Consider the following 22,411-nt stretch of genomic DNA (forward strand, 5'->3'; position numbering starts at 1 on the left):
ATGGGAAAAAAAGAAAAGAAAAAATATCACTAGCCTCCCCCGCCCAGTACCCTGCCCTGAACTTTAGTAGCTGTCACTAGACGGCTACCAACCGCTTACTCTACCATGCACGTTAGAGGCTGCTGCCATATGTACATAGTCATGGAACACTGCAATTCGTTTCCCTGGATGATATGACTGCTACTTCTAAATACTATAAGAGTACATTAATAGATGACATTCACTGCTATAAATCTGTCAAAAATATAATCGCATAATTTACACAGACCCACCGCGGACCTTCATGTCTATTTTGTCAACGAGCTCAATGTATTGCAAACACTGGTGGTAACCGGATGATCCCAATAATGTAGGTAGCCAGTAAACTGGTATGTTCTATTGCACACTGTCTGGGACTCGTTGTTTTCTTGTTTACTACGGAAATATATTTACGTATTAAGTCAAAGACGAAATTAACTGCAATACACTGGTCTCAAATATAACATGATAACTACGCTACACAGAAGAACAGCAAACCCGTAGAATGAGAGGCTTTTCTCTGTATTAAAACGTGTCCCGGTGCAACATGCCTAGCTCTGCCCACAGGGGCGTGGCTTAAGGAGCGCTCTTTGAAATAAGCGTTTGTATCATCGTATTCCAACAGATCGAGATATCTCTCCACACAGGTCACTGAGAACAAGTAGTCACTGCGCCTGCTCAGAGCCAGGTGTTTCGTGCAGGGAAAATGTCGGCAGTGCTGCCACAAGCGCTGGATCGCGCTGAGATAACGAAACTCCCAAAAGCTGTTCAAAATAAACTGGAAAAGCTCCTCTCTGATCTGCAATATGAAATAGATTTCCTCAAGGCACACCATGAGCAATTTAGAGTCGATAGTGGTAAGAAATGGCTGAATAGGTCATTGTATGTGTACAGCCTAGCTAACTACGTAGTAGGATAACGTAGTAGGTTATTAACGCGTAGATGGCTTTGACCGGCAGCATCGACAACTGTTTACTATCTAGCTAGTTAGTTTACAAGGCAGAGTAATGTGATGGATTCAAAAATAGCTAGCCAACATTGTTTATCAGCCATGTCTAAATTGTTTTGCTACTGTAACTAGCTAGCTGTACTGGCTGACGTAACGTGGTGAAGGAATGACTTAGTGAGTAGGGTAACGTTAACTCAGGGTCTCCAAACCTGTTCCTGGAGAGCTAACGTTACCGTCCTGTAGGTTTTCACTCCAACCTCAGTTGTAACTGGCCTGATTCAGTTGATCAACCAGCTAATTATTAGAATCACGTGCGCTAGATTGGGATTGGAGCGAAACCCTAAGGACCTGGTAGCTCTCCAGGAATAGGATTGGAGAGCCCTGCGTTAGTTTATTAAGAACTTCTCTACTCCCTATAGCTAGCCAACTTCATTAAAGTACTTTGATTTATCATTTAGCCTTCAAGACAAGAGCAGCCAAGTTAACATGTGTTGTTGTCACTCTTGCAGAACAACAGTTCTTTGAGAAAGTGCAGCGTCTTGAGCAGAGTCAGGAACAGTTTGTGACCCAGACTGAACAGCACCACAAACTCAGAGAGGAGTTCACCAAGATCGGTAAGTGGAATTAGTTACTTGATCCAGCCAAAGGCTCTTTACTGACTGCTGCATACATGTAAACACTGGTGTTACTGACCATGACTAAAGAATGGGGGATGACAATCCACTGTTTAATGAAATGGCTATTTTTTTCTATAGATGAAGAACTCAAGAGTTTACGGGAAAATAATAAAAAGTGTGAAATCAACCAAGAAAAGGTTACATCTGAACAGGTGAGACTCATGATCTTGTCACCTCTTTAACGGTTGGTGTTGACACCTTTTTGAGCTTAACATTGACATAAATGTTATTCTAGGCCCAGTTCTCTAAAGCCAAAGATGAACTGGAGTCAGAGAAGCGGGAGCTTGTACATACACTGGAGAGGAGATCCCAGGAAGTGGACTATCTGAGTGGTATGGATGAATATATGTGGAGGGATACACACATACACACACTTTATCTAATGTCTATGGGATTTATTTGCTCATCAGAGGACCTGCAGCGCCTCAATGACAAAGTGGCAGAAGTCAATGCCACAAAAATGGGGCTGCAGCTCAAGCTGGACGAGCTCGAGTCCTCCGAGGTCAACATCAAGGTGAGCCTATTTGAATGTTCTGTAACTTATGACCTTTTGAATAGGACCCAGCTCTCAAGGAAGGTTTTGAAATGATCTGATACATCACATGTGTAATCCACACTGTTGTGCCTGGTACCTCCAGTACCGTGAGAAGCGTATGGAGCAGGAGAAGGAGCTGTTGCAGGGCCAGACGGCCTGGCTGAACGGAGAGCTCAAGGCTAAGAGTGAGGAGCTGCTGGCCATGTCACGCCAGAAGGGCAACGAGATCCTGGAGCTCAAGTGCAGCCTTGAGAACAAAGAGGATGAGGTATGACCAAGACTAGCCCAATAATGGACTAAAGGAGCCTAATGTTAGTCCTTATAGGCCAAGGACCTTACATGTTCTGTTAGAGGTGAATTGGCTCTGGAAGCCAAAACAGCCAAATACTCCATCTAAACGTGAATTGATTCTCAATTGCAGTACGGTTCTAGAAACATGAGTCTACTTTCATATCACATAAAAATAATTTCACAAATGCTAAATGTACACTTACTGTGAACTGTTTTAACCGGTTTTACCAAAGTTGCAGCTGACAGTATTTCACATTGACAACATGTTTGTGGTGTCAGTCTTCCGTTTACACACAGGTGTTCGGAGACTGACACCTAATTAGCACTGGTAGTCCAACTCTGTCTCCCGTCAGTTTTCTGTAAACAAGCGCTGTAACGTGGAAATATGGCCGTGTGGGAACCATACCGCTATAAAGGTGTGTCGTAATTTAACCATTCGTTTTTAGAAAATTATTTATCACGGATATGAAAGATACGTTCCTTATGTTTCCAAAACAGTACTGCAAGCGATGCGCGATAACGTTTAGAGCAAGCATCAGGGCTCTTAACTAAACTTCCCCGGCCAGAAGATACTATCGTCAATAGGTGTTAAAGCAAGTTATACCATGGCATTGTTGAATACTCATTTCTGATTGGCTTGAAGGGCGTTCTAGAGCGTACATTATGTCCCTATAAGGCACTTTATATCAGCGTGGTAGAATTCAAAGGCTATAGTTAATTCTGATATGTTCTATTGAGCTGTTTTTTTTAAAGCAAAAGTCGAATTGAAAACATATTGACATTGTTGAATTCGATTTTCATAATAGCAAGCTAGGACTTGATGGTTTAGTTAACTAAACTAGCAATTCTGTTTGTTTGCTTACCAAGGCAACTACTGTAGCTATCTAGTAAACTTGCTAGCTGCTTCAGTGGATGTTGAACACATTTCTACCTGCAAATGAACACATTTCTTGTGCCAAATGTGTTAAATTATAGCCATGGTATAAAAGGGATAATCCACTCGTGGATCTATGCGTTCTCTGGAAAATAATGCCACTCCGTGGAAGGTCAGTTCTGTTCCGCTAGCGCCTCATGGAACACACCTTCCACGGAGTTCATTATTTTCTAGAGAAAGCATAGCTCCTCGTTGATTATCCCTTACGTAGTTAGTGTCTAAAACAAAACATCTTTGTATCACAAATAGTTATTACATTTTACATTTTAGTCATTTAGCAGACACTCTTATCCAGAGCGACTTACAGTTAGTGAGTGCATACATTTTTCATACTGGCCCCCCGTGGGAATCGAACCCACAAATCTGGCGTTGCAAGCGCCATGCTCTACCAACTGAGCTACACGGGACTATGTGAATGTCTCTAAACTATTACCCCATTTACTGTTTCAACATTATGTTTTTGGTTGTTTTTTGTAGATGAACAGAGTCCAGGACCAAGTGAACAGTTTAAAGACTTCAAATGAAAGCCTTCAGAAGCAGACTGAAGACATGATCATCAAACTGAAAGAGGCTAAGGAGCAGCACGCTAGCATGGAGGACAAGTTTAGGAATGAGCTGAATGCCAACATAAAGCTCTCCAACTTGTACAAGGTATGTAGAACAAGTCTTGGATTTGCTTTGGATTCCAATGAATACTCTATAGCTCTCAAAGGCAGTCATCATTGCAGACGTTGCTTCTTTGATCGTTGCATTTTTGTGCTTTTCAAATCAAATGTATTTGTCACATGCGCCGAATACAACAGGTGTATACTGTACCGTGCAATGCTTACTTACGAGCCATTTTTCAACAATGCAGAGTTAAAAAGAAAGAACAATGTGCACACAAAAAAGGAACCGGTAACACGATATAATAACGAGGCTATATACAAGGAGGACCGATACCGAGTCAATGAGCAGAGGTACGAGGCAATTGAGGTAATATGTACATGTAGGTAGTGGTAAAAGTGACTAGGCAATCAGATTTGACCGAGTAGCAGCAGCGTATGTTAAACTTGAAAAAGTGTGGAAGTGTGTCTGTGTGTGGCGTCAATATGCACCTGTGTGTGTATGTGTTGGGAGTGTCGGTGTAGAATGTCTGAGTGTGTGTGTGGGTAGAGTCCGGTAAATGTGCATAGATCCAGTGAAAGAGTCAGTGAAAAAAAAAAAGGGGGTTCAATGCAAATAGTAGCCATTTGATTAACTGTTCAGCAGTCTAATGCAGCCTTTTCCAAACTCTCTCCTCGGGACCCAAAGGTGTGCACGTTTAGATTTTTGCCCTAACACTACATAAAAATTATGATTGAAATGATCAAAGCTTGATGATTAGTTAATTATTTGAATCAGCTGTATAGTGCTATGGCAAAAAACTAAACACGCACTCCTTGGGTTCCCGAGGATAGAGGGAAACCCTGGTCTAATGGCTTGGGGGTAGAAGTTGTTCAGGAGACTTTTGTTCCCAGACTTGGCTCTCCGGTACCGCTTGCCATGCTGTATCAGAGAGAACAATCTATGGCTTGGGTGGCTGGAGTCTTTGATCATTTCTAGGACCTTCCTCTAACACCACCTGGTATAGAGGTCCTGGATGGCAGGGAGCTAGGCCCCAGTGATGTACTGGGCCGTATGCACTACCCTCTGTAGCGCCTTGCAGTCATATGCCAAGCAGTTGCCATACCAAGCGGTGATGCAGCCAGTCAATATGCTCACAATGGTGCAGCTGTATAACTTTTTGAGGATCTGAGGGCCCATGCCAATTCTTTTCATCCTCCTGAGGGGGAAGAGGCATTGTAGAGCCCTTTTCACGACTGTGTTGGTGTGTTTGGACCATGATAGGTCCTTAGCGATGTGGACACTGAGGAACTTGAACGCAACCTCTGAGTGCCACTGCCACAGAGGAAAAACGGAGCACAGTGACAGTCATCCTTGTGCCTTTACATAACAAAATCACAAGTTTCTAGACCAAAACCCATTCTAACGCGAATTGGCGCACATGTTATATAATTTTTATAAACCATGTCGCGGGATGTTTTAAACTACTCGTGGGCTGCAAGGTTTTGGTTTGATAACAAACTACCTTTTTTAGTCATGTTACCTAGCTAGCTAGCTGACAACATGGTACCCCTTGGCTATGCACACATTTGGATGGCGCAGGAAAAAGATGGATGGCCTACTCAAAGTTGTTTCAAAGGTAGGATGCGTATGCCTAGCCTCATCAATGTAATTCTAAGCTAAATCTGAATTTAAAAATCCATATTCTTCTGGTGTTCCTTAAATTCTGTTTGCTGCCTCACCTTTGGGAGGTAGGTGTGTGTGTGTGTGGAAGAGAGAAGGAAAGAGTGGTGTGTGTGTGTGTGTGTGAGAGAAAGAGGATGTGTGAGGGAGAGTGTGTAGGCTGTGTGTAAAGTTGTCTGAAGATTAGTCTAAAGATGGTTTCATATAGGCCTAGTGTGTTTTCCCCTTACTGCCACAATGAAAATGCAGATCATTATAATTTACATTCTTTACTACATTCCTCCTGCCCACAGGTAGGACTTGGGATATGAGCAAATCAGCTATTTTCTGCAGTTGCCTTTTCTATTATACAGTAAAGAGTGCAGCGTTTCCCCTATATTAATTCTAAATAGTTCCCGCCACTCCCAACAATATGATGGTAAAACATTTTTATTGTTATATCATTTTAAAATAAGATCATCTTTGAGAACTAACAACTGGCAAAATAAAAACAAAAATGTCATGGCACGGGGCCCCCATTGATTTTGTTATGAGTTATTCAGATAGCATAAGAACACTGCATAAGCCAAGGCAAAATGTGTAGAATTGCAGGAAATGTGCTTTAAAACCAACATTTCCTTTCCGCCCCATGGCAAAATGTATAGAATTGCAGGAAATTTGCTTTAAAACAGCAAAATGTTGTCTCTGCGGCCAAGAGGATGAGACTGTGCCATTGGCCACAGTCACTATCCTTCGGTATCATGATACTTGGCCTGGTATCACATCGTTAGTCAAATGTTGGTGTTGTGACAACCTCAATCTGAAAATATGCAATTTTTTGTGCAGTTTACATAGACCACAACAAGTGTAGACCTTACAGTGAAACGCTTACTTACAAGCCCTTAACCAACAATGCAGTTTAAAGAAAAATAAGTGTTATGTAAAATAATTAAAGAGCAGCAGTAAAATAACAGTAGCGAGGCTATATACAGGGGGTACCGGTACAGAGTCAATGTGTGGGGGCACAGGTTAGTCGAGGTAATTGAGGTAATACAGTGGGGGAAAAAAAGTCTTTAGTCAGCCACCAATTGTGCAAGTTCTCCCACTTAAAAAGATGAGAGAGGCCTGTAATTTTCATCATAGGTACACGTCAACTATGACAGACACATGGAGAGAAAAAAATCCAGAAAATCACATTGTAGGATTTTTTATGAATTTATTTGCAAATTATGGTGGAAAATAAATATTTGGTCACCTACAAACAAGCAAGATTTCTGGCTCTCACAGACCTGTAACATCTTCTTTAAGAGGCTCCTCTGTCCTCCACTCGTTACCTGTATTAATGGCACCTGTTTGAACTTGTTATCAGTATAAAAGACACCTGTCCACAACCTCAAACAGTCACACTCCAAACTCCACTATGGCCAAGACCAAAGAGCTGTCAAAGGACACCAGAAACAAAATAGTAGACCTGCACCAGGCTGGGAAGACTGAATCTGCAATAGGTAAGCAGCTTGGTTTGAAGAAATCAACTGTGGGAGCAATTATTAGGAAATGGAAGACATACAAGACCACTGATAATCTCCCTCGATCTGGGGCTCCATGCAAGATCTCACCCCGTGGGGTCAAAATGATCACAAGAACGGTGAGGAAAAATCCCAGAACCACACGGGGGGACCTGCAGAGAGCTGGGACCAAAGTAACAAAGCCTACCATCAGTAACACACTAAGCCGCCAGGGACTCAAATCCTTCAGTGGCAGACGTGTCCCCCTGCTTAAGCCAGTACATGTCCAGGCCCGTCTGAAGTTTGCTAGAGTGCATTTGGGTGATCCAGAAGAGGATTGGGAGAATGTCATATGGTCAGATGAAACCAAAATATAACTTTTTGGTAAAAACTCAACTCGTCATGTTTGGAGAACAAAGAATGCTGAGTTGCATCCAAAGAACGCCATACCTACTGTGAAGCATGGGGGTGGAAACATCATGCTTTGGGGCTGTTTTTCTGCAAAGGGACCAGGACGACTGATTTGTGTAAAGTAAAGAATGAATGGGGCCATGTATCGTGAGATTTTGAGTGAAAACCTCCTTCCATCAGCAAGGGCATTGAAGATTAAACGTGGCTAGGTCTTTCAGCATGACAATGATCCCAAACACACCGCCCGGGCAACGAAGGAGTGGCTTCGTAAGAAGCATTTCAAGGTCCTGGAGTGGCCTAGCCAGTGTCCAGATCTCAACCCCATAGAAAATCTTTGGAGGGAGTTTAAAGTCTGTGTTGCCCAGCGACAGCCCCAAAACATCACTGCTCTAGAGGAGATCTGCATGGAGGAATGGGCCACGCAACAGTGTGTGAAAACCTTGTGAAGACTTACAGAAAACGTTTGACCTGTGTCATTGCCAACAAAGGGTATATAACAAAATATTGAGAAACTTTTGTTATTGACCAAATACTTATTTTCCACCATAATTTGCAAATAAATTCATTAAAAATCCTACAATGTGATTTTCTGGATTTTTTTTCCTCATTTTGTCTGTCATAGTTGACGTGTACCTATGATGAAAATTACAGGCCTCTTTCATATTTTTAAGTGGGAGAACTTGCACAATTGGTGGCTGACTAAATACTTTTTTTCCCCACTATATGTACATGTGGGTGGAGGTAAAGTGACTATGCATAGATAATAAACAGAGCGTAGCAGCAGCCTAAAAAGAGGAGGGGGACAAAATGCAAATAGTCCAGGTAGCCATTTGATTAGCTGTTCAGGAGTCATAGAGGTCCTGGATGGCAGGAAGCTTGGCCCAAGTGATGTACTGGGCCATACGCACTACCCTCTGTAGTGCCTTGCGGCCGGAGGCCGAGCAGTTGCCATACCAGGCGGTGATGCAACCAGTCAGGATGCTCTCGATGGTGCAGCTGTATAACTTTTTGAGCATCGTGAGGACCCATGCCAAATCTTTTCAGTCTCCTGAGGGGGAATAGGCTTTGTCGTGACCGCTTCACGACTGTCTTGGTGTGTTTGGACCATGATAGTTTGTTGATAATGTGGACACCAAGGAACTTGAAGCTCTCAACCTGTTCCACTACAGCCCCGTCGATGAGAATGGGGGCGTGTTCAGTCCTCTTTTTTTTTCCTGTAGTCCACAATCATCTCCTTTGTCTTGGTCACGTTGAGGGAGAGGTTGTTATCCTGGCACCACACGGCCAGGTCTCTGACCTCCTCCCTATAGGCTGTCTCATCGTTGTCGGTGATCAGGCCTACCACTGTTGTGTCGTCGTCAAACTTAATGATGGTGTTGGAGTCGTGCCTGGCCACGGAGTCGTAGGTGAACAGGGAGCACAGGAGGGGACTAAGCACGCACCCCTGAGGAGCCCCTGTGTTGAGGATCAGCGTGGCAGATGTGTTGTTACCTACCCTTACCACCTGGGGGCGGCCCGTCAGGAAGTCCAGAACTTGAGCGCGTATTTGAGTTTTTGCTTGTAAGCAGGAATCTGGAGGATGTAGTTATGGTCAGATTTGCCAAATGGAGGGAGAGCTTTGTATGCGTGTCTGTGGGGGAGTAAAGGTGATCTAGATTTTTTTTGTGTGCCTCTAGTTCCACAGGTGACATGCTGGTAGAAATGAGGTAAGACGGTTTTCAGTTTTCCTGCAATAAAATCACCGCCCACTAATCAAATAAAATTAAATTTTATTGGCCACATGCGCTGAATACAACAGGTGCAGACATTACAGTGAAATGCTTACTTACAACCCTTAACCAACAGTGCATTTATTTTTAACAAAAAAGTAAAAATAAAACAACAACAAAAAAAGTGTTGAGAAAAAAAGAGCAGAAGTAAAATAAAACGCAACCTCTGAGTGCCACTGCCACAGAGGAAAAACGGAGCACAGTGACAGTCATCCTTGTGCCTTTACATAACAAAATCACAAGTTTCTAGACCAAAACACATTCTAACGCGAATTGGCGCACATGTTATATAAACCATGTCGCGGGACGTTTTACACTACTCGTGGGCCGCAAGGTTTTGGTTTGATAACAAACTACCACCATAATTTGCAAATAAATTCATTAAAAATCCTACAATGTGATTTTCTGGAGAAGAAAAATTCTCATTTTGTCTGTCATAGTTGACGTGTACCTATGATGAAAATTACAGGCCTCTCTCATCTTTTTAAGTGGGGAACTTGCACAATTGGTGGCTGACTGAATACTTTTTTCCCCCACTGTATATATACAGGGGGGTACCGGTGCAGAGTCAATGTGCGGGGGCACCGGCTAGTTGAGGTAGTTGAAGTAATATGTACATGTGGGTAGAGATAAAGTGAATATGCATAAATAATTAACAGAGTAGCAGCAGCGTAAAAGGATGGGGTGGGGGGGCAGTGCAAATAGTCTGGGTAGCCATGATTAGCTGTTCAGGAGTCTTATGGCTTGGGGGTAGAAGCTGTTGAGAAGTCTTTTGGACCTAGACTTGGCACTCCGGTACCGCTTGCCGTGCGGTAGCAGAGAGAACAGTCTATGACTAGGGTGGCTGGAGTTTTTGACAATTTTGAGGGCCTTCCTCTGACACCGCCTGGTATAGAGGTCCTGGATGGCAGGAAGATTGGCCCCAGTGATGTACTGGGCTCTACGCACTACCCTCTGTAGTGCCTTGCGGTCGGAGGCCAAGCAGTTGCCATATCAGGCGGTGATGCAACCAGTCAGGATGCTCTAGATGGTGCAGCTGTATAATTTTTTGAGGATCTGAGGACCCATGCCAAATCTTTTCAGTCTCCTGAGGGGGAATAGGCTTTGTCGTGCCCTCTTCACGACTGTCTTGGTGTGTTTGGACCATGATAGTTCGTTGGTGATGTGGACACCAAGGAACTTGAAGCTCTCAACCTGTTCCACTACAGCCCCGTCGATGAGAATGGGGGCGTGCTCAGTCCTCTTTTTTTTCCTGTAGTCCACAATCATCTCCTTTGTCTTGGTCACGTTGAGGGATAGGTTGTTATCCTGGCACCACACGGCCAGGTCTCTGACCTCCTCCCTATAGGCTGTCTCATCGTTGTCGGTGATCAGGCCTACCACTGTTGTGTCGTCGGCAAACTTAATGATGGTGTTGGAGTCGTGCCTGGCCATGGAGTCGTAGGTGAACAGGGAGCACAGGAGGGGACTAAGCATGCACCCCTGAGGAGCCCCTGTGTTAAAGATCAGCGTGGCAGATGTGTTGTTACCTACCCTTACCACCTGGGGGTGGCCCGTCAGGAAATCCAGGATCCAGTTGCAGAGGGAGGTGTTTAGTCCCAGGATCCTTAGCTTAGTGATGAGCTTTGAGGGCACTATGGTGTTGAATGCTGAGCTGTAGTCAATGAATAGCATTCTCACGTAGGTGTTCCTCTTATCCAGGTGGGAAAGGGCAGTGTGGAGAGCAATAGAGATTGCATCATCTGTGGATCTGTTGGGGCGGTATGCAAATTGGAGTGGGTCTAGGGTTTCTGGGATAATGCTGTTGATGTGAGCCATGACCAGCCTTTCAAAGCACTTCATGGCTACAGACGTCAGTGCTACGGGTCGGTAGTCATTTAGGCAGGTTATCTTAGTGTCCTTGGGCACGGGGACTATGGTGGTCTGCTTGAGACATGTTGGTATTACAGACTCAGTCAGAGACATGTTGAAAATATCAGTGAAGACACTTGCCAGTTGGTCAGCACATGCTCGGAGTACAAGTCCTGGTAATCTGTCTGGCCCTGCGGCCTTGTGAATGTTGACCTGCTTAAAAGTCTTACTCACATCGGCTACGGAGAGCGAGATCACATAGTCATCCGGAACAGCTGGTGCTCTCATGCATGCTTCAGTGTTGCTTGCCTCGAAGCGAGCATAGAAGTGGTTTAGCTCGTCTGGAAGTCTTGTGTCACTGGGCAGCTCGCGGCTGTGCTTCCCTTTTGTAGTCTGTAATAGTTTTCAAGCCCTGCCTTCACTAGGAGCACTGCCTCTGGGTGAGCATTTTCTTGTTTGCTTATGGCCCTATACAGCTGGTAGAGTGCGGTCTTCGTGCCAGCATCGGTTTGTGGTGGTAAATAGATGGCTACTAAAAATATACACTGAACAAAAATATAAACGCAACAACGATTTCAATGATTTTACAGAGTTACAGTTCATATAAGGAAATCAGTCAATTCAAATAAATGTATCAGGCCCTAATCTATGGATTTCACATGACTGGGAATACAGATACCTTAAAAAAAGGGTAGGGGCGTGGATCAGAATCAGTCAGTATCTGGTGTGACCACCATTTGCCTCACGCAGCGTGACACATCTCCTTCGCATAGAGTTGATCAGGCTGTTGATTGTGGCTTGTGGAATGTTGTCCCACTCCTCTTCAATGGTTGTGCGAAGTTGCTGGATATTGGTGGAAACTGGAACACGCAGTCGTACACGTCGATCCAGAGAATCCCAAACATACTCAATGGGTGACATGTCGCTGGATATTTCCATTTTAGTCATTTAGCAGACGCTCTTATCCAGAGCGACTTACAGTTAGTGCATTCATCTTTAAGATAGCTAGGTGGGACAACCACATATCACAGGCATAGAAAGTACATATTTCCTCAACGTAGCTATCAGTACAGAGCTAGAAGGTGGTGGTGGTGGGGGGGTCAAATGCAAGTGCTGGTTAAGTGTTTTTTTTTGGGGGGGTGGGGGTCAAGGTGAGGTGGAGGATTATTTAAGATACTGTTTGAAGGTAGGGTTTCAGATGATGGGCAGAGACTCTGCTGTCCTAGCTTCAGGTGGAAACTGGTTCCACCATTGAGGTGCCAGGACAGACAAGAGCTTGGACTGGGCTGAGTGGGAGCTTCCCTCCCGTAGGGAGAACGGAGTGCTCGGGTTGGGGTGTAGGGTTTGAGCATAGCCTGAAGGTAGGGAGGGGCAGTTGCTGTTCTGTAGGTAACCACCATGGTCTGGTAGTGGATGCCAGCTTCAACTGGATGCCAGTGAAGTGTGCAGAGGAGCGGGGTGACATGAAAGAACTTGGGAAGGTTGAAAACCAGGCGGGCTGCTGCGTTCTGGATACGTTGCAGGGGTTTGATGGCACAAGCGGAGCCCAGCCAACAGCGAGTAGCAGTAGTCCAGACAGGAGAGGACAAGTGCCTGGATTAGGACCTGCACCGCTTCCTGTGTGAGGAACCTGCAGGAGCGGGTCACTGCTTTGATGTTTGCAGAGAACGACAGGGTGTTGTCCAGGGTCACGCCAAGATTCTTTGCACTCTGGGAGGGTGACACTGGAGTTGTCAACTGTGAAAAAGGTATTTGAGCGGGCAGGCCTTCCCAGGGAGGAAGAGCAGTTCCGTCTTGTTGAGCTTGAGGTGGTGGGACGACATGCAAGTTGAGATATCTGCCAGGCACACAGAGATGCGTGTCGCCACCTGGGTGTTAGAAAGGGGGGAAGGAGGAAAGTAGTTGAGTGTCATCCGCATAGCGATGATAGGAGAGACCATGTGAGGATATGACGGAGCCGAGTGACTTGGTGTATAGAGAGAAGAGGAGAGGGCCTAAAACCGAGCCCAGGGGGACAACATTAGTGAGAGTTCGTAGTGCAGACGATAGGAGCGGCCTGCCAGGTAGGATGCAATCCAAGAGTGTGCATATCCTGAGACGCCCAGCCCTAGAAGGAGCTGATGGTTCAGTGTCCAAGGCAGCGGATAGATCTAGGAGGAGGAGAGAGAGTCAGCTGTGGCAGTGCGGAGAGCCTCCGTGTCACAAAGGAGCAGTGACCCATCTTCAAGCCTGACTGGTTAGTGTCAAGAAGATTGTTCTGAGAGAGATGATGAGAAAGTTGATCAGCGACCGCACGCTCAAGTGTTTTGGAAAGAAAAGAAAGGTGGGATACAGGTCTATAGTTTTTGACGTCAGATGAGTCGAGTATGAGTGGCACAGTGGTCTAAGGCACTGCAACGCAGTGCTAGTTGTGCCACTAGAGATCCTGGTTCGAATCCAGGCTCTGTCGTAGCCGGCCGCGACCGGGAGACCCATGGGGCGGCGCACAATTGGCCCAGTGTCGTCCAGGGTATGGGGAGGGAATGGCCGGCAGGGATGTAGCTCAGTTGGTAGAGCATGGCGTTTGCAACGCCAGGGTTGTGGGTTCAATTCCCACAGGGGGCCAGTGTGAAAAATAAAAAAATTATGTATGCACTCACTAACTGTAAGTCGCTCTGGATAAGAGCGTCTGCTAAATGACTAAAATGTAAATGTAAATGTATTGGTTTCTTGAGGAGGGGAGCAACTCGGGCCATTTTGAAGTCAGGGGACGCAGCCAGTGGTATTGGCGGGAACTGGAACATGCTGTCCTACACGTCGATCCAAAGCATCCCAAACATGTTCAATGGGTGACGTCTGGTGAGTATGCAGGCCATGGAAGAGCTGGGATATTTTCAGCTTCCAGGAATTGTGTACAGATCCTTGCGACATGGGGCCGTGCATTATCATGCTGAAACATGAGGTGATGGCGGCGGCGGAATGGCACGACAATGGGCATCAGGATCTCATCACGGTATCTCTGTGCGTTCAAATTACCATTGATAAAATGCAATTGTGTTCGTTGTCCGTAGCTTATGCCTGCCCATACCATAACCCCACCGACACCATCGGGCACTCTGTTCACAACATTGACATCAGCAAACCACTTGCCTACATGACGTCATATACGCTGTCTGCCATCTGCTCGGTACAGTTGAAACCGGGATTCATCCATGAAGAGCACACTTCTCCAGCGTGCCAGTGGCCATCGAAGGTAAGCATATGCCCACTGACGTCGGTTACGATGTCGAACTGCAGTCAGGTCAAGACCCTGGTGATGACGACGAGCACACAGATGAGCTTCCCTGAGACGGTTTCTGACAGTTTGTACCAGAAATGCTATGGTTGTGCAAACCCACAGTTTCATCAGCTGTCCGTGTGGCTGGTCTCAGACGATCCCTCAGGTGAAGAAGCCGGATGTGGAGGTCCTCGGTTGGCGTGGATTACATGTGGTCTGCGGTTGTGAGGTCGGTTGGACGTACTGCGAAATTCTCAATATACACTACCGGTCAAAAGTTTTCGAACACCTACTCATTCAACGGTTTTTCTTTATTTTTACTATTTTCTACATTGTAGAATAATAGTGAAGACATCAAAATGAATTAAATAACACATATGGAACCATGTAGTAACCAAAAAAGTGTTAAACAAATCAAAATATATTTTATATTTGAGATTCTTCAAATAGCCACCCTTTGCTTTGATGACAGCTTTGCACACTCTTTTCAGTCATAGGAAACAATGGCAGAAACATTATGTAGAAAAAAAAGTTAAGATCAGCGCAAAAAACACTAAATGGCACAATTGTTCAGGAGCCTGTAAAATGGCTGCTATTCCCTCCAGTGCCATTCTACAGTTTTTATTTGAATATTTTTGTATTCTTTTTTTTTTGTGTGGGTAGGCTTTTGATGAACATTTTAGTTAACAGGTGCATGTTACATTTTTCCTGGTGGACGATGTGAAGCATTGAACTAATAAGTGCATTAATTGTTCCTGGCCCAACACTGGCCAACAACCCTTTACCTTGTATTCCCAGGGAGCTGCTGCAGACTCTGAGTCCAAGAGTGAGGAGTTGAGTGGGGCTGTAGAGGAGCTGCACAAGCTGCTGAAGGATGCTGGAGAAGGTAAGAGAGGGAGACCAGAAAGACAGTCATACGCATCTATTGTCTCAATGCAAAACTGTCTAACACAGGCACTTTATCTTGTCAAAAGTATGCTATAACTTTATGTGTTATTAGTCTGAATTCTCTTCTCCTTTCCTCTCTACAGCGAACAAGGCCCTGGAGGTGAAACTGCAGGAGATGGATGCCTGTCGGGACAAGGAGGCTGCTGAGCTGAAGTTGAGTATCTCCAGTCTGGAGAAAGAACTGGACAACGCTAATGAACTGCTGTCCGACACCAAGCTCAGAGGTCAGACCTAAGACACAATCGCCTGGCTGTTTTTTTTTTTACTGAACAGTTGACTGGACTGTAAAATTGCTTTAATAGGGACGGTGTCTCCGAGTAAGCATCATTACCAGCAGATTTGACGAACTGGCCACTGACTGATTTGTATTAGGATGATGGGGTTTCTTTGATCATGCTCTGGAGACTTCCATTTGAAATGGAGGATGAACTTTGACCTGTTTGTATGGTTGGTTATTTCCATGGCCTGCAGGTGCAGCCTCAGTGCTGTCAGAGGGAACGATTACCACCATGTCCCCGACTGCAGCCGCCGTGGCCAAGATTGTCAAACCTGGCATGAAGCTGACTGAGGTAAACACTAGAGAACGACCAGTGTGGATTATTTTAGTTTTTTTGGGTGTCAAGGAGGCCGATGGCCAGTATTTTAGGCCCATATTCAATATTTTTGTATATAGGCCCCCCATTTTAGGGGACCAAAAGTATTGGGGAAAATATGTGTATTGAAGTAGTAAAAAGTTAAGTATTTGGTCCCATATTTGTAGCACGCAATGACTACATCAAATTTGTGACTATACATATTTGTTGAATGCATTTGCTGTTTGTTTTGGTTGTGTTTCAGATTATTTTGTGACCAATATAAATCAATGGTAAATAATGTATTGTGTCAACAAATCTGTAGAATCACAAGCTTGATATAGTCATTGCGTGCTATGAATATGGGACCAAATACTAAACTTTTTACTACTTTAATACGCATACAAGTGAATTTGTCCCAATGCGTTTGGCCCCCAAAAATGGGAGGACTATGTACAAAAAGTGCTGTAATTTCTAAACCGTTCACCCGATATGGATGAAAATGCCCTCAAATTAAATCTGGCAGGCTGACCTCGTAGTTATTGTATCATTTCAAATCCAAAGTGCTGGAGTACAGAGCCAAAACAACAAAAATGTGTCACTGTCCCAAAAAACGTTCATAGCTCACTGTATATTAGCCTACTGATCATGTTATCAGTAGAAGCATCACTCCAGAATGTCACGCCTGTATGGAAGGACCTCATATAGGCATTGCTGTTTGAGACTATAAAATAACATCTATTCAATGCAAATAATTCCAATGTAACTTCATGATTTGTGATCACAGATGCTTATGAAACTTGATCGGGAAAAAGGTTCTATTTTTTTTTTTGCTTTCAGGACGCATCTCTAAACAACTCAGCTGCCAGGACGAAATTCGAAAAAACTAAATTGGCTAGTTCAGCTATCTGTCAAGAGATGGGCGTGTTGTAACTTGATCCTACTGCTACAGTTGGATAGAGCGAGGCTGTAACTCCGCTCCCTTTCACATCTCTCTCCATTAGTGATGGGTAGGGTTGGGCAGTATTAGGGCTGTTACGGTGACCGTATTACCGCCACACCGGCAGTCATGACCGCAGTCAAATTCCACGTGACCGTTTAGTCACCATAACTAGGCTTCTCCAAAACTGCGCTTTGATGCTGCTGCTGGTCATTAGTATCCTACCAAACGTGCTAACTGCCTGGTACTCAGCACTCTATTGTCCCTCTAATGACTCTGACATCAATGCAAAAAATATAAATTTTCCCCTGCTCCTGTTCTGAGACAGGTGCATGATAATGGTCCATTCAAAATCCAAACAAATTTCACACATATATTATTTAGTATATTTAAAGACAATATTAAATCAAGAATAGTCTGATGGGTGACAATATTATCACTTGTGAATGATGCCCAGCTTATGCAGTAAGGCAAGAAACAGCACATGCCTTTTTTTTGCTACTTTTTCAAATCATAGTCGGACACATCATGTAGCCTAGCCCATAGGCCTATATGTTTTGATAAGGTTTGTATCACAACTAAAGTGACCAAGTAACTTCTTAAAATGAAGCACATTCATCCGCTTTACAACTGGCATAGGCGGCACACGAGTTTCAAGTTTGGGGAGATAATATTCACCATAAAAATGCACCTTTATAATAAAGCATTACATGCATAATCGCATTTGCGGGCACTTTTGAGAACGTGTTTTCCCGCTAATTGATAGCATTTTGGAACATTCCCACTTATAGCCAGCCTACTGCAGTGTGCACATTGCTGCGCTTATAATGTGAAGAAATATCCTAATAGTTGATCAACATTTTATGCCCGAAATATTGTCAACAACTCCAGTCACCCAAGTCATAGACTGTGCTCTCTGCTACTGCCAGAGATGGTTGACTTCGCTCAGCAAATGGTTATATTAAAAAAAACATGACGCTCATAGTATACAGTATGAGTTTGAGGTCCATCTTTCTTCTCTCCAGTTGTATACGGCCTATGTGGAGAGCCAGGAGGAGCTGCAGCTGCAGCGTGTGGAGAACAAGCGGGTGAATAAGTACCTGGATGACATAGTGCAGGAGGTGGAGGACAAGGCTCCCATCCTCAAACGCCAGAGGGACGAACATGAGCGCATGCAGAAATCTGTAGCCAGCCTGTCGGCCAAGCTGGAACAGGCGGTTAAGGTGTGTGTTTTGAGTTTGTGAATTTGTTATACTGTACCAAAAAACCTGTACCTGTAAGTAAAACATCTGATGATATGTGAGGATAATTAGAAACCAATCAGTCAACTCCTGATTAATGCAAGGTTTTGAACTGCACTAAAACTGCACTAAATCAGTTCATGCAGATTGTCCAGCGTAAGTGATAATAATGTATTTGAATTGTTATTGGTGAACTGTACTGCGACGTATTTGACTTGGTATTGGTGCATTTGCAGATGCCGTGCACTTATGAGAGTCCACTAAATAGGTTCTGACACACTATAACTGGTTACTATGTGTTTCAGGAGGTGCACCGTCTGCAGAAGGTGACTGACGAGGCCAACAAGCGCTCTTCTCTCCTGGAGAGAGACAACCAGAGGTCTGAGGTGCAGCTGGCAGACATGGCGCAGCAGGTGGGACTCCAAACAGAACGTCCTGTCTTATCTCTTTTAGTAAAGCCTTACTGCTTGTCCTAACATCCCCTCTAAAACCTAATTGTTGTCATAGAATTATGTGTGAAAAATCTATACAAATGTTGATCATAAAAAAGTGAAGGTTTTAGATATGACTGTTTAATTAGGACATAATCAATAGCTTTTGCACCCCCTACCCTAACCCACCAGGTCTGTGTCCTACTCATTGAGCTGGAGGAGGCGCGTGGCAACCACGTTGCCCCCAACGAGGAGGTGAGCTCTGCTGACATCAGCAGCACGTCGGAGGTCATCACACAGCACCTGGTGACGTTCCGTGGCGTGGAGGAGCTCCAGCAGCAGAACCAGCGCCTCCTGGTGGCCCTCCGAGAGCTCAGCGACGCACAGGAGAGAGATGAGACCGAGACCACAGGCACCAAGTGCGATATACTCAATTGTCCATGTTCTTTGCTGATTATTTGTTTTGCTTTCAACCCAACACCCCCCCAAAATAAGTGTCTGATTGTCCATGTCTCCATCCAGAAACAACCCTTAGTCCCGACCATCCAAAAGCTTTTGTAGATCTGACGTTGTTGGATGAGTGTAAGCAATATGGTGGTAGCTCCTGCTCCACCTTTACCTTTGGTTTCCCTGTGTCAGCAAAACATTTCTGTTGTCTGTGGATAAATAAAGGTCATTGTATTCTCCCTCCAGGCGCGGTGAGCTGGAGCGGAGTCTGGAGAAGGCCCAGGCAGAGCTGGAGGCTCTGAGGGAGCAGCGGAGCCACCAGATGCAGCTGGCTGAGTCTATTGTCAGGCAGAGAGACATGTACCGTGTGCTGCTGGCCCAGGCCACCGGAGTCCGCTTCCCTCAGCAAGGTGGGGTTCACATACATTTACTTCTTCAGGGCCTGATGAGGCTAGTGTAGCAAAACCTTTGTAAATGTGGGTGCAGGAATAAAGCACGGGAGCATATACCGTGTGTAGGATTTGGTTCTTTATTATTAGTCCGTTTTGGCCCGCCCCGGTGGAGAACTTTGGCTTGTGTATATTACCCACACACTGACCCTTTGACCTCTTGTCTCAGGTGCAGCGCCTGAGGAATTCTCCCTGACCTCCACCCCCTGCTGCTCTCCAGCTGCCACCCCCACCACAGCCACGCCCACTGGAATCATTACTATGGCAACAGAGTCAACCGAGGCGGTGGAGGCCAAGGCAGCCCTCCGGCAGGTGAGCCCACACAATCCCTCCCCTTTTTGCCCTGAGAACAGCCTCAATTTGTCGGGGCATGGACTCTACAAGGTGTTGAAAGTGTTCCATGGGTATGCTGGCCCTTGTTGATTCCAATGCTTCCCATAGTTGTGTCAAGTTGGCTGGATGTCCTATGGGTGGTGGATCATTCTTGATATACACGGGGAGCTGATCAGGGTGAAAAACCCAGCAGCGTTGCAGTTCTTGACACAAACCGGTGCACCTGGCACCTACTACCATACCCTGTTCAAAGGCCATGACATAGAATGACCAGAATCCAGGTGAAAGCTATGATCCCTTATTGATATCAGTTGTTAAATCCACTTCAATCAGTGTAGATGAACTGGAGGAGACAGGTTAAAGAAGGATTTTTAAGTCTTGAGACAATTAAGACATGTATTGTGTAGGTGTGCCATTCAGTGTGAATGGGTGCACCGGTTTGTGTCAAGAACTGCAACGCTGCTGAGTTTTTCACCCTGATCAGCTCCCTGTGTATATCAAGAATGATCCACCACTCATAGGACATCCAGCCAACTTGACACAACTGTGGGAAGCATTGGAGTCAACATGGGCCAGCATCCCTGTGGAACGCTTTCGACACATTGTTGAGTCTATGCCCTGACTAACTGAGGCTGTTGAGTGCAAATGGGGGCGCAACTGAATATTAGGATGGTGTTCCTAATGTTTTGTTCACTCTGTGTATATGCCACTATCTGTCCTTCTGTCGCACCAAACCACCATTTTTATGATAGCTCACACATAATATCCTTCAGTCAGGTTTATACAAAATTGTTGCAGTACTCGTATCTAAAGGAAAGTCTTGTTTTGTGTGTGTAGTTGCAGGAGGTGTTCTCCTCCTATAAGAGGGAGAGGTCTGAGAGTGACAAGGCCCTGGCGGAACAGACTGAGAAGCTACAGGAGCAGGTGTCTGACCAGAGATCACAGAATGCCAAGATATCCACCCAACTGGAGTTTGCTTCCAAGAGGTAAGAGCATTGCACATCGCTCTCAGGACACTACTCAAGACAATGTCACATGATGTGGTAGGTTGTCTTTTTCTTTGAACTTGGGAGCATGAAGATATTCCAGAATATTTTAGGCAAGTTTGCTTGATAACTAACTGAACCTGCTTGGTGACGTACCCCCCCAGGTATGAGATGCTGCAGGGTAATGTGGAGGGCTACAGGAAGGACATTGCCTCTTTGAAGGAGAAGGGACAGAAGATGGCTGCTGCAGCCCAGAAGAATGAGCAGACTGTTCACACCATGACCGAGGACCTGAGAGTTGCACAGGAGAAACTCAACATGGCAGAGGTGTGTGTGTACCTGATGTTTGTGTGTCCCAAGCCTTTTGTTCATTGTGTTAGACAAACAGACAATACTTAGTCTCTCTCGTAATCTGTGTTAGTGTTTTGTTCCATCTTTCTATACATGCATTACATCTAGTTTCTAAGCCACAGTGAGTTGAGCTTAGACTGTTCTCTCCCAGGGTCGTGCTGAGAGCCTCAGGAAGGAGAGGGATATGCTGAAGCTAGTGGAGTCCAGACTGACCCAGGAGAAAGAGACCATCCAGACCCAACAACGAGGACAGAACATGCTGCTCACCAACCTCAAGACCATACAGGTTTACACACACTCCATGTGCTTGCCTATACACATAAACACCAATGTCAAGACAATAGAAACATCTCAAACACTCATAAAATTGTTGAGGCACTGTTCTCTCTGCATTCATGTCATGTCTGTTCATGTAACGTTCCACTCCCTGCGTGCTCATCCAGGCCACATTGGAGCGCTCAGAGACAGACACCAGGCAGCACCTGAACGCCCAGATAGAGAAGCAGGAAAGAGAGATCGGCCAGCTGCAGAAGAGACTGGAGCACGAGGTGGAGCAACGCCATCTGCTGGGCAGAAACCAAGATGTATGTCCCTGATACCCCTCATCCCAGTGCCAACCACAACCCCCTCTACCTGGGTTCTATCGATTGTCCTCTTCCATCTTTCCACTTTCTCTAATATAACACTTATTCGTTTTTCCCCAAGAGACTTGCTTCAAAAAGGCAGCAGTCAAGCATTTGTTACATACAAACCAGTGGAGGCTGGTGGGAGGAGCTATAGGAGGACAGGTGCATTGTAAAGGCTGGAATGGAATAAATGCAACGGTATCAAACACATGGAAACCACGTTTGATTCCGTTGCTTTTATTCCATTCCGGCCATTACAATGAGCCCGTCCTCCTATAGCTCCTCCCACCAGCCTCCAGTGATACGCACCATAGATAAAATCAACCCCTTCCTCTCTTCTCTTTTTCCAGTTGCAGCTGATGGATACCAAGAGGCAGCTAGAGACTCAGATGGGCCTGCTCCAGAAGACCAGGGATCAGCTGTGTGCTGCCCAGCTGGAGGTGAACTCTCTCAGGCTGCAGCAGGGCAGTGAAGAAGGCTGTCGTCCGTCCCTGGGCTCCCGAAGCTCCCCGTCCATTCCCATGGGCCTCGAAAGTAAGAGTACGCACAATGTTACAGAATCACATCAACCTCAGTGCCTTCTGAGACATCAGAGAATGTTCTGGAACCACTCATAAAAGTTTTTATAGCCTGAGAATGTTGGA

General features: G+C 45.2%; 1 protein-coding gene across 5 annotated transcripts in view; it reads left to right on the plus strand.

Moving 5' to 3' along the window:
* Positions 1–679: 679 nt before the first annotated feature.
* The window catches only part of LOC121539805 (nucleoprotein TPR-like), a 42,742-nt gene continuing 21,010 nt past the window's right edge, over positions 680–22,411 (plus strand). For 3 of the 5 annotated variants that reach the window (XM_045207713.1, XM_045207712.1, XM_045207711.1), the window contains exons 1-19: positions 680–875; positions 1,477–1,581; positions 1,723–1,796; positions 1,880–2,158; positions 2,283–2,447; positions 3,882–4,055; positions 15,242–15,329; positions 15,475–15,615; positions 15,863–15,960; positions 17,929–18,126; positions 18,450–18,557; positions 18,768–18,994; positions 19,269–19,432; positions 19,641–19,783; positions 20,642–20,790; positions 20,955–21,117; positions 21,293–21,427; positions 21,585–21,725; positions 22,118–22,301. In XM_045207713.1, the coding sequence (XP_045063648.1) occupies positions 725–875; positions 1,477–1,581; positions 1,723–1,796; positions 1,880–2,158; positions 2,283–2,447; positions 3,882–4,055; positions 15,242–15,329; positions 15,475–15,615; positions 15,863–15,960; positions 17,929–18,126; positions 18,450–18,557; positions 18,768–18,994; positions 19,269–19,432; positions 19,641–19,783; positions 20,642–20,790; positions 20,955–21,117; positions 21,293–21,427; positions 21,585–21,725; positions 22,118–22,301 (2,887 nt within the window). In that variant the 5' untranslated portion in view covers positions 680–724. The remainder of the gene's footprint in view (positions 876–1,476; positions 1,582–1,722; positions 1,797–1,879; positions 2,159–2,282; positions 2,448–3,881; positions 4,056–15,241; positions 15,330–15,474; positions 15,616–15,862; positions 15,961–17,928; positions 18,127–18,449; positions 18,558–18,767; positions 18,995–19,268; positions 19,433–19,640; positions 19,784–20,641; positions 20,791–20,954; positions 21,118–21,292; positions 21,428–21,584; positions 21,726–22,117; positions 22,302–22,411) is intronic. The other 2 variants (XM_041848480.2, XM_045207710.1) reach the window with 2 other exon arrangements.

Source organism: Coregonus clupeaformis, chromosome 26 (genome assembly GCF_020615455.1).
Source record: "Coregonus clupeaformis isolate EN_2021a chromosome 26, ASM2061545v1, whole genome shotgun sequence".
In the NCBI taxonomy this organism is placed as follows: Eukaryota; Metazoa; Chordata; class Actinopteri; order Salmoniformes; family Salmonidae; genus Coregonus; species Coregonus clupeaformis.